This window comes from Phoenix dactylifera, chromosome 10 (genome assembly GCF_051530095.1).
Source record: "Phoenix dactylifera cultivar Ajwa chromosome 10, Ajwa_hap1_PhDact_Kaust_v1.1, whole genome shotgun sequence".
Classification (NCBI taxonomy): Eukaryota; Viridiplantae; Streptophyta; class Magnoliopsida; order Arecales; family Arecaceae; genus Phoenix; species Phoenix dactylifera.
In genome coordinates this window covers 18,932,331-18,948,279 of record NC_143199.1, presented here as the reverse complement: position 1 = coordinate 18,948,279, position 15,949 = coordinate 18,932,331, and the positions used below count along the sequence as shown (strand labels likewise).

The 15,949-nt window shown below is 37.5% G+C and overlaps 1 protein-coding gene across 5 annotated transcripts in view; it reads left to right on the top strand.

Annotated features, from left to right (window-relative positions):
* Window positions 1-15,949, top strand: part of SUV2 (protein dimerization) — a 38,959-nt gene that overhangs the window by 11,056 nt on the left and 11,954 nt on the right. For 2 of the 5 annotated variants that reach the window (XM_017840373.5, XM_026800789.4), the window contains 8 exons: window positions 3,845-3,963; window positions 6,265-6,542; window positions 6,648-6,679; window positions 6,782-7,153; window positions 10,056-10,124; window positions 11,561-11,649; window positions 12,222-12,566; window positions 12,666-12,772. In XM_017840373.5, the coding sequence (XP_017695862.4) occupies window positions 3,845-3,963; window positions 6,265-6,542; window positions 6,648-6,679; window positions 6,782-7,153; window positions 10,056-10,124; window positions 11,561-11,649; window positions 12,222-12,566; window positions 12,666-12,772 (1,411 nt within the window). The remainder of the gene's footprint in view (window positions 1-3,844; window positions 3,964-6,264; window positions 6,543-6,647; window positions 6,680-6,781; window positions 7,154-10,055; window positions 10,125-11,560; window positions 11,650-12,221; window positions 12,567-12,665; window positions 12,773-15,949) is intronic. The other 3 variants (XM_008777672.5, XM_017840374.5, XM_026800788.4) reach the window with 3 other exon arrangements.

The following is a 15,949-nucleotide window of genomic DNA, read 5'->3' as shown; positions in this document are numbered from 1 at the left end:
GAAGGGTAGGAAAAGAAATGGAAAAAAAAAAATCTCTAATTTTAGGTTTAGAATAGTTACATCCAAGTCTTGTATTTAGATAGCAAATAGATGGTCAGTGGAGATAATCAGGTTTTAATGATGCAGCATTAGACTTGTTTATAGAATGGTGGTGGATCCTCCAGTCAGTTTCATGATAATTGCAGTTTTTGTGATCTCGGACCGCCCACTCAAAACATATTGCTCCCACAAGTGCTGGCTATTATTGAGGGCCTCATGCTTTAAATTTGTTGGGAATGGATTATGTTGGGTTCAATTTGTGGGGGTTGGAAAACCTATAATCGAGTTCAACCCATTAATTTTGCATAGGTCCGAAGTTAACCAGCCAATCTCCCTCTTGTCCTTCTTTTCTCTTTTGTCTTTTGCCCCTTGACACTTATGGGCCACTACTGAACTTTGTAGGCTACCTGTTGTTGGAAGATACCTGGACCTTGGCCCCTTCTATTTCACTCTCTCTCTTATCCTTCTGACCCATCAGATGTGGTGCATCACCCCCATTCCTTGGCCTTTATGCATTGATGGTCAAATCTGTGTTGCACAAGCTTTTGACTTGCCATACTTCCCTTATGACTCTTGGGTCTATGAGGCAAACGTGAAAACAATCCATTCTGTTTTCACCAACTTGAAAGTCATCTGAATATGAGAAGACCCTTTGTAGAGCTGATATTTGTGTTAACTTGGGCGGTTTTGGGGGTTTGCTTAGAAATTGCTAGCTTGACCTTACATAGATAAAGAAAAATGGAGAAAAAAGACAAACTTGTGGCCAACGTTTGAAATCCCATGGGATAGGGCTGTCCTAGTTTTTCCATGGAAGGGGACGTGCCACTGTCCCGCCCTGTCCCGACACTTGGGACAGGGAATGTTCCAAGGCATGCTGATCGGGATGCTAGGATGATGGCGGGACGGTCATATCCTGACACATAGGATGGTACCCCATCCTAGTGTCCCGCAGGACATCCCGCCGGGACTTGAATCCTTGTTTGTGGCATTATCTTAAAGGGGTGTGTGGCCTTGTAGGGGCCATTGCAACTGCCACCACACCTTATGCCTTCTCTCTTAGTTGTTTACCCTAATGTGGCATGTCTAAGTATTTTTCCATTGTTAGGCAATGTCCTTATTTCCATTAAGAAACTTATAGAGAAGCTATGTGGCTTTCTAAAGTGTTTGTTAAGAAGTTTCTGCTAGGGCTGCAAGTAACCCACCCCCAATCTGGAGCTCTTTGTATCAAGCTTGGTTTGAAAAATATCTCCATTTGACCAAAAAAAAAAAAATCTCCATTCTAAATATGTATTGGACTTGGATCACTAAATACCTGGATCCAGACTTGAACTAGCATGAAACTAATAACACTATATATTCTGAAATCCTCATGAATTTAAGAAACTATTCATTCATTTCCATAATAAATTTAATTTAGATAGTTATTATTTACAAGGTCCGCCGTACCGGATCCGGTAGGCGTACCAGTTGCCTACCAGACCGATACGGTTCCGATTCGTACCGTGCTTCGGGCGGTACGAACCGGGAAGCTCTTTCCCGTCGGAGCCGGGGAAGAAGAAGAAAACCAGAGAGAGCGCGAGGAAGAGAGGGAGGGAGACCACTTTTGGCCGCCATCGGAGAGCCGTGAAGGGGCGTTGGAGTCCGGTGGGGGGCGGGGGAACCCGCGGGGGTGCGGCGGAGGCCGAGTTCGAGTCGCGTCCTCCACCGCACCCCCGCGGGTTCCCCCGCCCCCCGCTGGGCTCCGCTGCCCCCCACCGGCCTCCGACGCCCCTCCGCAGCTCTCCGATGGCGGCCGAAGGTGGTCTCCCTCCCTCTCTTCCCTGTGCTTTCTCTTTTTCTCTTCGTCTTCTTCGTCTTCGGCACGAAACCGGCCTATACCGGTTTCCACGGCTCCGGCGCACCGGTAGCTAGCCGGACCGGTTTGTACCGGCCCGTACCGGCTGGTACGGGCCAGTTCGGCATACCATGGTTATTAATTTATGTTGTTGACTATAATTTGTAATGTGGCGGTCAATCAAATCTTATGTGGAAAAGGTTGTAGACATATGTCTACATGTTGCTTACTGTTGTTAATTGCATAATATATTCATGATATACTTACACAATCAATTTTTATACACATTTATTTTGGTTTCTTTTAGGATTGTTTTTGACCTGATTTGACCCCCAAAAGCTGATGGATCAATAAAATAAAGAATAAAGCTGATCTGGTTTAACCTGAATGGAAATGGATTAGGCTTGGGCTTAAATTTTTTGGACCAAATTCAAATATTGATTGGCTTTGGGTGTGCCAATCCCGATCCGACCTGCGTTGCAGCCCAAGACACTGCTGTGACTCTTTTTTTTATTCTTTTTTTGAGTTGATGCATCAGAAACGTTGGGCTTATTCCGCTCCTTTTTCTTCCTCCTCCCTGGTGATTTCTTTGTGATTATCTTGAACAATCACCTATTATCTTTGCAAAGATGATCTTTGCTGGAAATTTCTTAATTCTGTTTATATTCAGGTTCAAGGCCCATCTTCACCAAATCGCATTCTTACAATTTTAGGTATCAACCTTCACTGGGTTCAAGTACTACATACATACATATGCATACATGCGTGCATCTATATGTATGTGTGTGTATATATATGTATGTATGTATGTGTGTATATATATATGTGTATATGTCTATGCGTGTGTGTGCGTGCAAGCACACGTGGGTATATAAAATTGAGATGGGCATATATTAATGTAAAAGAAAATACAGCTATTCACACTATAATATGTGAAAAATTGAACTTGGAAAATCTAGTTACTGTTTTACTTTGTAATCTTTAATCAATAGTTAATTGCTTGAACTGTTGGGGTCGCATGTCAGCATTTTCTCCCTCCATGGCTTCTACCCTGAGTTGCCCCTGTCAGATTCTAGTTCAGAACCCATGATGACATGATGCATCTGATTTTTAGCTTGGTTCAGGAATTTTGCTAGATTCCTTGATATTGATGCCTTTGTTGAAGAGCTTGTGTCATCATCAAAAAAGGAGATGTTGGAACCCCTCATTCTACTCCATGATGGCATCCCATCTGTAATGCAGATTTTGGGCTTTTAGTTTTCCTTTAATGTGTGGTTGTAATTGATTATTTTAGCTTGCTCCACTCAGAAGGTTTTATTTATTTCTACATTCTTCCGTTTCTTTCTATCTGTCTGCCTGCCTGCCTGTCACCAAGATCTACCAACAAACAACAGAAGCTTTACCCTTAGGCAAAAGTTTTGTTGGAAGATACTAGAGCATTGTAAATTAGGGACACAGTTTCATGGAGTTTTGGAAGTATGTTAGAGATATTAGTTTAACTAAGTAATTGCTTTACAATTTTAACATGCTTTTCAGAATAAAATGTAATAGTAAAAATCCTTTTAACTTGGTAGTCATTATCTGAGTAACGTCATCATTGCCTTATTTTTTTTCAAATGACATTCTTATCAGTCATTACTTATATACTTCGTACTTTGTTTGAGAAGATGTTTTGCAAAATCAAAAAAAAATTCAAACCACAATAGTTTCTTGCAACCCTGTTTTCTGTCTTCAATAAATTATTCTGCTTAATTTTGATATCTTCAGATGTGTGCTTGTATTGCTTTTAGAATAAGACTGTCTTAGCATTGAACTAGGAAGTTTACTTTTGTGGTTTATATATTTTATTTGATAAATGGCATATGTGGTGGTTTAGTGTAAACAAATCTTTCTAAGTACACATATGCAGTTTAATTTTGCCTTCTTTGTCTTGTAAGTAGGCTCATTGTTTCAAATGATTACATGCTTCAGGAACATAAGTGTATGGAACTTAAAAAGGACAGAGCTTGGAAAGATGAGCAACTTAAATGTGCCTTTTCACAGATTGAAGCCAAAGATGCTGAAATCCGCAGTTTGAAAGGGGCAAATTTGTAAGTAGAGGTGCCCTTCTCTTATAATATTTTTTTTTTTTGTGAACCTTTCTCTCTGGTTGTTCATATAGTACAATGCTAGTTTACACTATTACACCAAAGCATTATTATCCTTAGTATACTATATTTTGTGATATGGATGTGCATAATAATAAGCTGGCCACTTTGGATGTTTGACAGACAGATTTTCACTACCCAAAGAACCTGTGTTTGCTGATCAATTAACTATGATTTTGTGGAAATGCTTTTACGTGCAAATTTAGAGAGAATATGAAAAGTATAGATTATTATGAAGTTACTCTACTAATAATATATTGCAAGTAACAACATCTGCTTGTTGCCTCACAAACTTATTTGAAACTCATAGTTGTTGGCAGGGTGTTTTGATTGTTATATGGCTGAACAGTAAGGCCTGCAATGTTATATGGTTCTGAATGTTGACTAATAAAAGGGTTCAAGAAAATAAGGGGAGCAGAAATGAGATGGAGGTGTGGTAAAACTAGAATTGATAGATTGAAAAATGAGTATATTAGAGGAGTTGTTGGAGTTGCATGAATTAAAGACAAAGTGATAGAGAACCAACTGAGATGGTTTGGCAACTGCAAAGAAACTCTGAGAGGTCTCCAATAAGAAGAGGTACTTTAATTTTTGTTGAAAGATGTTGGAGGGGAAGGCTAAGATGACATGGATGAGGTCGTAAGAAAAGCTATGTAAAAGCTTGAAGTTACATCAGGGATGGTCCTAAGTATTTCTTGGCAAACGAGGATCCATAAATGTGAATCTGAATAGTCGAGATGAGGCTTGATGGTCACAACTGCAAAGAAACTCTGAGAGGTCTCCAATAAGAAGAGGTACTTTAATTTTTGTTGAAAGATGTTGGAGGGGAAGGCTAAGATGACATGGATGAGGTCGTAAGAAAAGCTATGTAAAAGCTTGAAGTTACATCAGGGATGGTCCTAAGTATTTCTTGGCAAACGAGGATCCATAAATGTGAATCTGAATAGTCGAGATGAGGCTTGATGGTCATGCTTGTGGTATGGCTCTCCCCTCAACATTTTCAAATTCATGCAAGAAATGAAAAAATTCTAAAAGCTCTGCAGGAAGAAGAATAGGGAACTTTGAAAAAGCTAGCAGCAGGGAAGTAGTAAGGGAATGCAGTGAGTAACAGAGAGCTCACAACTTGGTTAGGTGGAAGATCCTGTAAGAGCTGTCAGCAGTAGTAAACTTTCTGATGAAGCAGCTACAATGCGGATTAGTGACCTACCAGATTTTGTGACAAATGATCTAGCTAGTAATGTTTTCTTGTCTGTATTTCTCTGTGCCCATTCATGCATGGAGCTGATCAGAGTTACTTTGGATGGATCATCTGAAGGTTGTCTCCAAAACTATCATTGGCTCATTGGAAGGCCTGCTGAATGTCATGTATGCTTTGTGATAAAACTTAGCATTTTATTACACATACGAAAGAACATACCTTCGTATTGAGTTATGGATAGAGTATTTGCTGGAATCTGCTAAAGAAAGTGTTCCCCCACTTGATGTTTGTAGGACTGCTGGTATTTAAATTAGCAAGTTTCTGCTGTATGATCTTATTTACTTGTTAAATTTTGTTTTTGAAAAATGATATACTTCAGCTGTTACCATCTTGTCTTACTGGTCTTTTACGTTTTTTCTGTAGAATGCCTTGAAGCTGCCTTGTATTAGGTATTATTGTTGTATGCAACTTCCATTAATATAGAGAGACATGAGATAATAGGATTCAAAGAAACACCAGAAGCCTTTGAGAAGGGTTAGTTAGAATAGCGAACTCCATAGTAGCAGCATCACTCTGTCGATCATGATGCTGGTTTCTGGAGAGGCACATCAACAAGGAGGGTGTTACAGAAAGAAAGAAAGAAGGGATGACCAAAAAAGATTTTGAAGGAAATAACTGAGTGGATTTATGCGTGTTACCAATTCAGAGGACCTAGGCTGGGATTATGGAAAGTCGGTTTCAAGTATTGTGCATAAATTGAATATATTAGTCCTCGCCAACATATAAGTGACTAACTTTTTATGCCCATTATTGTTAAGTCTCAACTTAGAAAGGCATCATTTGCAAAACTCCTCAGGGTCTTAATTAAGTGTGTTTTTTTTTCTTAATGTGCTTTTATTTTAAATGTTTTCATGTTATCCTTCATATGGAAATGCATGAGCATGTTCCTATTTATTATCTGTCTCTGATCCCCCCTCCATCTCTCAATCACCTTTTATCATTTTTTTCCCCATACGTGTTATTGATTATCAATTTTTCCATTGCAGGGATGCTTCTAAGCTGGATCTTCACAATAATGGTTCCTTTGTTGACCAGGCTGGTCATTCTCGTATTAATGAAGATAAAGGTACTCAAAGTATCACACAGGCTTTGCAAAGGACAACAGATAGTTATTATGGGAGATCAAAGGGAGCAAATGGACCTTCAGGTGGGTTCTCTTTGGACTCTCAAATGCTTGAATCTTGTGGTCCTAAAAGAAATGATGTTCCTAGTGATGGACCAGCTGCAGTATCTGAATTGAAGCGTCGTATTTTGATTGATAATAGTAAGAGTTAGATATTTGTCTTATAACTCCTTCATTCTGTTTCCACTATTATATCTCTTCTATTTTGTCCTTGATCTAATTCTTGGTGATTTGATATTTCACTAGGCTCGACCACCTCCAGTGGAGGTGCTGTTCAGGTATCTTTGCCATTTCTTCATGCTTGTAATGGAATATTTTACCTGCCATTCTATATATCTCTTCAAAGAACTTGAATAATTTTTTCACTTATGTTTGCATAGGAAGGTTATTTTCCTGAGATACCTGCTCAGTCAAAGTGTAATAAGACTGTAGGAATTCAAACAGATTTTGTTCAGGATTATAGCCTTATTACTCCAAAGGACCTAGCTGAGGAGCACATCTCAAGCAAACTGCTAGCAATCTGGGTTTCCCCAAATAACCGAAACACAGGAAGAAATCTGATCTCGAAGTTGGTTGTATCTTGCTCGGCTGATTTTTGTGTGCTTTTCCGGTGCTTGAGTATGACATCCAAAATGGATCTGGATTGTCCATCAGATAAAAGGTTTGCTGACATGGCTTTGGATGGTCTTTCACAACCTTTCTTATTGACTGATGCTGCTAAAGTGTCCCGTCTCTATGCAATATTGATGAAGGTAGAAAGTCACTATGACCCTTTTTACCTTGCATTAACTGTAATTTCTTACATAAGCTGATCCAGAATGATCATGTTCAGTTTATGACCATTTCTGCTTATTTGCATCTTGTAGCAACTTGGAAGATATAAATCTCTGTTTACTTATGCCTGTTGTGCAACATAAAACACAAACACACGCATATACACATGTACTCATGCACACACAGAGAAAGAGAGAGATAAAATGCCACAAATAGATTTGACATTCTTAGTTTCTTTTGAGATGCCTGGTTTATCGACTGTCAGTCTTAGCCAGCAAGCTAAAGGAGCCTGAAAGCAAGGATATAAGGACTAAGAGAAGGAAGAGGTAGAGAACTACTAGGTTCGTTGCATCCCCTGAATTTATTGCAAAGATGGAGGGGAATGATTGTGGTAATGTGATCATGATTGATCTGCATAGGATCTTTTGACTCATCATCTTTGAATTGCAAGACGTAAGCCATCAAAATCCAAGTTGTAAGTACCATTGCACAGGGTCACCCCATTCCATGGAATGTGACGTCCCATGTACTAACACTAGGGATAGGAGATGTCCCTTCCTGTCCTGATTTATTTCATGATTCATCCTATCTCAATATGTGGGATATGGGGTACCCTACCATCCTACCAGTATTTAAGATCTTGATCACAATATTAAAATTGTGTATTTTTTAGCATGATGAATGCATGTAAAAACCTTTTTTAATCATATGCAAGCATTAGCAGGTTGTGTTTTGGCCATTCATTACCATATGTTATATACTTTATCAACACTCCTTGTCAGGATCAAAGTACAGTACTGCATTAGTATCAGCCATACCATATCGCTAATGTAACAGTATACCCCTCGGTACTGTACTATGCCATACTATACCACTACGATTCTATATCGCACTTTTACTGTGTTGGCACCAATGGGCATACCATGTGTCGATATGGTATGGTATCATATTTGCGAGGGTACCATTATTGAGACTTTAAACCTTGCTCCTTTGTACTGCATACAAATGTTATTTTTTCAGTTTTTTGTTATCTTTTGAGGTGCATGCCCTTATAAGCTCTTGTGATAACCCTGGCGAAACTTCTCTGGTGAACTACATTGTATGCATTATAAGGATTTTAAAGCTTTGATTTTATCATGTAAAATACTTGAGGTTGATTACCAATGGGCTAATTTGCTAGTTGCTGATGACGTGCTAAAAATGCAAAGCATTTCTCCAAAGGGTATAAGTCAAGAATTTGCATAAGCATGATCACCAACTTAGTAGAATATATTAAAATGCACAAGGATTTACAGAATGTACTGATGTACATGAAATGTTATCACCAACTTAGTGAAATATAACAAAAAATGAAGCATAGACACATGTATGGATGCACTATAGAAACAATAAATCCTGCCCTCGCAGGTTCAAGGTGAGTCAGAAACTGCAGGTTCGGGCTGTATGAACAAGACATGAAGAGGTTTGTTCAAGACAATAAATAGCAAAATGAAGGTGGTACATGGAGCATGAAGAACTCCAATCTTTGCAGCCAGAATGGCAGTAACCGTGACAGGCTGAGTAAAGATCACCGACTAAATAATGTTGTACTCATGTGTCAAGCCATTTGCCAAAAATTAAGTCCTGTAATCTCAATTGAGTCATCTGTTTGAGTTTTTAACTTATAATCCTAGTGACAAGAAATATGAATTTTCCTACTTGTTATGGGTTTCCATGGAGCTTAACAAGTTCCTCAAACGTGGTCTGCAGCGACTTGGGAATGCCTTTAGCCTTGAAGGTTGCAGCTTATATGAAAGGCAGTTTTGCTTGAGCAAGGATTGATTCTAAGGGACACATATGTACACTATTCTAAGAATTCAATTTAGATTGAAGAATGGAAAAAAATAATATATATGCTGGGCTCCTGTTTGTTGTCTCTTACACAACACTGTGTTTGAATTCTGCTATAATTAAACTTATATACATCATGTTCTGTAAGTTAAATATGTCAGCAAGAAGAAATCCCTTTTATGGTTGAGAGGGAGCAGATAAAAACCAAGAGATGTGTATATCAGCATGGTGACATGATTCGTGCAATTTTTTGTGAATTATTCATGATCAGATGTCTAGCCAAATCATTTGGTGAATAATTTGCATATTCACAATTTTCATCATGAACATATTGTTACACTTGTAAATCTAGCGAACAATTCATTAATCCTTGAATTTTTGGGTGAGGAAAAAGATTTCTGCTCGAGGTACTGAGGCAGGCCATGGCATGGGATATAATGTCTGCATTTTTGACTTACAGAATGTGAAGTAATAAAAATTATTTTTTCTTCTTTTGAGAAAAGGGAAACCAAAAGGTCGTTCCTATCTCTGTCCCCCATTCCCTATTTCTTTTCCTTGTTTCTCATGTCTACTTCTTGCCCATGTTTCTTTCTTCACAACCTTCTCCACAGTGTTAACTTGCAACTCTTGTTTATGGCTCATATGTTTTGAGTGCATGCCAGTTTTGGTTAGAAATATCCTTCAGTTTGCTGTACATCTGCATATATCTATATGTATGTATGTATATATGTATCTGTCTATGTATCTATCTATGTATGTTCAGTGTGTGTATCTGTGTATTTATCTACATTATATGTATTTTCAAATATAATTTGTATTTTTAAAAATTCTGGACTTCTCCTGAATTTGCTTGATTTTTTCCAAATACCAAACTGCTCAACCTTGTTAGATTATTTCAGAATGCTTTAACTTGTGACTGTATATTAGTATTTTTGTGTTTATCTGATTGCCAGAACCAGTACAATTTTCAAGGACCAGCTTCCATCATGTAAATCTAGTTTAGATCCTTCATTTTTTTTGAAACTAATTTTTGTCTTTCTGTCCTTACAGATGCATAAGGAAGTGGGACAGTTGCATGCTTTCCTTGAAGCATTACTTGATCTATGCACTCTTGAAAATGTGAGTGAGAATTTACTTCTTAATTCAGTTTTTTAATTTCTCCTTAGTGGATTACATTAAGGTGAGATGTGCAGTAGTGAAAATCGAACAAGGGTACATTTTGTAGTTGTGTATATATACGCATGTGTATGTGTATGTACGCTCATGTAGACAAGTTGTGCATGAGCCGTAGACACAGGCATGTGCATGTAGGGCTGTGAAATAATTTAAACAGCTCGAGTTTGGTTGGAATATAAGCTCAATCAGGCCTAGATTTAAGTTAATTGAGCAAGCTTGGACCTAGTTCTCAGGCTCGAAATCAATTTTGCTTGATCAGGCTTGGTTTGGTAAGATATATGTTCCCATTAAAATAGATACAAAATCTGATGTTGGACGTGGTTAAGGCGAGGTTAAGGATTTGATTGGTGGATAGTTTGAATTGTTAGAATCAGGTTAGACTAAAGTTCAACTTGAATCAAGCTTTTCTTCAAGCTGTTCAAGCTTGATTCTAACTTGATTCAATATTGGTAGATTATATGATGTAGCAAAAAAGGAGGAAGCGGTGATTTGATCGACGAGGTTATGCTTCGAAGATCAACACACAAATATAAGAAAACTAGATTGAAGAATCCTTCACTTAGTGAAAGAAATTCTCTTGAAAAAAAAATAATTAATATCTCAAAGGCTGCTCTGATAATGTATTATGCACATACTTATAAGACATGATACCTTAACCCTATTCGGGTATTAAACTTGATATAAAATCATACTTAAAATAGGACTCAACAATAAAAAAAACATACTCGAATTATTATATTACAAATATGGAAACCTAGGTGAAATTTGATTTTGTCCCTAATGGAAAAAAATTTTGCTTACTACAGTCTTCATGCGAATCCGCTGGCTCCTTCGACGCTTGGCATGGTTTAGTTGGTCATAGTACCTATTGGCTGCACCTTGTGCTACATCATTATAGCTATATTGAAGGTTATTGAGCCAATTCATATAGGTCTGTGTTCAGCTCAGCTTGGATAGAGGCTCGATTAAGCTTTGATCATATAATGAGTCGCGCTTGATCTCAAACTCTAGGATAGAAATAAATTTTAAGTTGAGCTTGATTAGGCCCGTGCCAGATCAAGCTTGATTCGATTGTGCTAGCATGTCCATATCCATACATGTTTTATCTTAGACAAGATTTCATTGGTCTGTTTCTTCGGCTCTCTTCCTGTCTACATGCTGCACTAGTGGATGAAGCATGAACTTGTTTATGATCGATTTATTTAGGTATGCTGTTAAAAAATGTTTAAATATAGCTTTATTTAGTGTTTATGGTGTGCAACTTTAAGCTATCTAATTTATCCAATTATCATAAACTTCTTTGGTTGACATATTCTTTGGTGCTTACGGACATAGAGCCTACTCTTCTTTATTTAATGCATAGCTTTGTTGCGGTGCAGGTTGTTCTTGTTCACAGATCATTGCGTATATTGCATGCCATCCTGCAACTCTTGCCAAGTTGGGACACTAGTTCTAATCCAAGGTACAGGTTGGTACTTGATTTAAACTCAGTTGTTTTGTAAACATAATTAAAACTTGTTTTTCTTTGTAGCTTTATTATCTTGACAAAATGAATGACTAGTGCTTGTTTACGTTGAAAGAATATAACCTGGATAATCGAAAATTGGAATTTTGAAATCTCTTACTGGGTTTCATGCAGTTATATTCAGAGCTAAAAGAATTTATTTCAACATTTCCTAGAGATGGTTACAAGTAGGATAAGGTGAAAAATGTGATGAAATTTCTATGACATCTTGTGACATCAGAATAGAAATTAGTAACAATTTATTTTCTTTTTCTTGACATTAACAATGTCTGAAAGTGGAAACAATCTGGCTAACCTAGTGTGTATAATTACCCTCGAATTTGATAACAGTGTGATGTATTTTTGTACTTTGTATCATGGCATACTCCTTGTAAGCGTCTTCTTTCATTTAACGATTTTGTATAGGGAACATATATAATGGGTTACAGTCATCTGTTTTTCTTTCTTCTACCAATCCTTTAAAATTTCTTAAGCTTATGGACTTCAATATGATTTTTTCAGTGTACCCTGCTCAGGAACAATGTCCTCATTGATCAATCATTAAAGAATGAAGTTTATGAAGAGAAGAGTGTCGAGTTTGAGAATCAAATTGTGGAGTTTCACAATTCTGAAGAGGCATGCAATAAAGGTGAATCTTCAAGTTTATTTTCGACGGATAAAAGATCTTTTGATTTGGAAAATCTATGCAAGGAAAAACTTGGGAGCAATGATACAGTTCTCTCTTCTGAAAGTTGGATTTCAATTTTTGGGGCAATGAAACAAGTAGCTTTGAGGATTGGAAAAGAGTGTGTCCAAATCGAAACATTATCTATAATGATTCTCATTTTGATGAGAAGTAACCCTAATGCAGAGAGGAAAAGGTTAGTTGTTGGAATTGGAAGAATTCAACTAATTTCATGATTTCCTTTTCTTTTCTGCGAATTTTTTGTTGTCACCTGATGAGGTTCTGATGTACGCAGGTTTGGGCTGCTTTCGTTTTTGGAATTTGTGCCACGGTTACTGCAGAAGGAAGTTGGCCTGCATGTACAAAAGCAAACTGTCCACTTACTATTCTTGCTCTTGAACTGTATGTCTCCATGCTTGATACTGTGTCAATATCCACTTAAATTTGTAGACATGTTACTTTTGCCACTTTATTCTTAGATAACTGCACCATCCTGGAATTCGCATTGGCAGCTGTTATGATGAGATTTTTCTTTTTGTTAAATAAAGTTGTCCTGTGGCTCTCGTCTTTTGAACTCAATTGGCTCTGATTTGCTTGTAAATTCTTTTCCCATGCACGTGCTTTTAATTTCCATCCCTCTTTCCCTTCCTCCTTTAATCATATTGGTAATTTGACTTGTTTGACCCTTGTACCCATTTTGCCTTCATATGCCCTTAGCGGTGCTTACATGGCAACATAATGCATGGGTGTGATTACCCAGAATACATTCTAATGCTGTAATGTATTATTACACCAATCTCAACACTTTTTAGGATAACTAATGTACCAGCATGTTGACATGGCAATGGTGGCATTATTGATAATGATTATGAATATCATGGCTAGCTATATCTAAGCGCAATGGTTGGACTAAGTTAACAAGCTTTGTCTCATACATACATAAGTTCATGCATGCATGCGTACATATATACATACATGCATATATGTACATATGTATGACTGCACTCAATTTTAAATCTTGGTAAAAAATTTAACAATTCAAAATCAACAATATAACCATCGAAATTGAAAATCCAAAGTCCGTTGAACCGGATCAAGTGTCGTACCGGTCAGTGAGCAGTATGGTATGATATTGTTTTGTACCATATTAATACACTGTATACCATGGTATACAAGTTTGATACTAGTACACCATGTTTTATTTTTGTTGTTTTTTCATTTTGTTTTCTACTTGTTTGATTTGAGGGATTATTTTAATGCTGCTTTGATGTTTTTTAATGCTATTTTGATGTTTTGGGGGATCATTTTAATGATTGTGGTTGTTTGAATTATGTTTTGAATACTATTTTGTTGTTTTCACATCATATTGGTCTTGATCGATCGTATGATTGATTAATAGATACAATTGTAATATAATTGACATAAAGAATGCATGAGTACATATAATTGAAAATACATATATCAAATTGATTTGAAGTACAAAATATGTACCGATATCTAGTTCCTCATGGAGTATCTATTATCTATGTCGCTTGTAGACATTGGGATCCTAATCATAGACCGGGCTTGGAATCTGATTGCAACCCAAATAATATGCCCACCCTTGCATTTGGTATTCCAAGCCTCCTAGTTAGCCACCTTGATACTGATCTGATGTGTGATACTAGGTTGGCCATCCCATCTGATGGAAGATCGAGGCAACAAAATCTGACGTGTAACTTGGCTAAGACTGTTGAGGGTGGTAGCTGTTCGAATACGATATAGAACCCTAATGGGGGTACTATATATTTTTTTTCAGCTTATAAGTATGTATTAATCACCACTGATTTGTAATTTATTTGAATTTAGGCTTAGGTTCAGATAGCCATAATCATGCCCAGTTTTAAATAAATTTTCGTCAAATTGAAGTAGAATGCATACCTCCAAACATGCTACCAATTTTACAAAAATCTTTGAATACTATTTTATTTATTATTATTTTTAATCCAAAAATATATTTTTAAATCTAAAAAATAGATGATCAACAAAAAAAATATTTCTTAATCATTGTGTTCATCATCCTTGGATCTACAGTTTGTCATAAATCATGCCAAAATACAAATTTTTATTATGATCTCCCCTTATTTTCTTCACTTCTTGCCAATTTTTTGGCATGTTAAAGAAAAATGGGAGGATTAAAAGGGTGGGGGGGATTATACCTCAAGAACTAAAGATTCGGCATGTAATCCGGCGAACATTTGAAGATCCAAGGAAGGCCGAACTGTGCCGAACCAGCCGGTTCAGGGTGTACCGAACTGGACGGCTAACTACTGGCACAGTTTGTGATATAAATTCAGTTCGCTCCCATTCCATCACTAAAATCCCTTAATCATTGCTTTGACCCTACCCTCGATGTCCAAACCGTGATCTACATCCCCGGTACTCGATGATGATGCCAAACGATGCCGTAGCGACCGACGAGGTCCTCGAAGCCCTAGTAGGTCTCTCTTCCTCTCTCTCCTCTCTCTCTCTCTCTCTTTCTTGAGAATGGCTTGTCTCTCTTCTTCTCTTCCTCTCTTCCTCTCTCTCTCAGCCTCTCTCTCTCGCCTCCTCCTTCTTCGTCTCTATCCCTCCCTCCCTCCTTCCTACACTCTCTCCTTCTCCCTCTTCCCCTCTCTCCCACTGTTTTTGTTCGGAATAGGGGAAGTTTTGAAACTTTTTTTATTTTTAAATTTTAAATTGAAGTTGGCACATCCTTCGCTGACTTCGGTTCAAGATCTGAAAATAAAAAAAAGGCCAAAACGCCATCGGCATGGTACGGTATGGGCCAATTGCCAACCGACATGGATCTTGGTACCCATTTCGGAACCTTGTGAAGATCCCATCCTCTTCGCCCTGAAAACCCAAAAAAAATAGAGAGGAGGTAGTGAAGCTAGAAGAGGCCTCTACGTCAATTATTGGGGTGGTACAAGCTCCAAACACCCCCAAACTGAGTGGAACTGAGCAGTTTTGCTTGGTTCGGGTCAATTCAGGTAGGTTTGAGGCATGTACCGAACCATTATGCCTTACTATCTCAGAAATTGATCAAGGGTCGGTATGCTTCAAACCAGTAGTTCGGGATGGTCCAGCTTTCCTTGGTCCAAACCATTGAGGATGTTCTACCCTACAAAAGAAGCCTAGAAATGAAAGTTCATGTATTTTGTTGGTTTCTAATCTAAGCATCAAGAGGGTGCAAAATGTGAATGGTTTTGATAGCATGACACAATGTTTTATTACGACATAATCATCAAAATCTAATGATATAAATCTACCCATGTTTTAAGGTTTCTGATGATGATCAATAAGCTGGATTTTCAACTCGTGCCCTTTCATGTATTTTAGTAACTAGTGCAATTGATACTGTCCTTGTTTGTACTGACTTGATGCATACATGACTTTAGGTTTCTAGACAAGCTTAGATCAATAGTATGGATCTTTAATTTGGATGACCTATCATTAATTTTGAAAGCATTGAATCTTTTGTCAAAGATACAGTATTAGTGTGTAGTCACTCACTCTCTTTCTCCCTCTCTCTCTCTCTCTCTATATATATATATATAT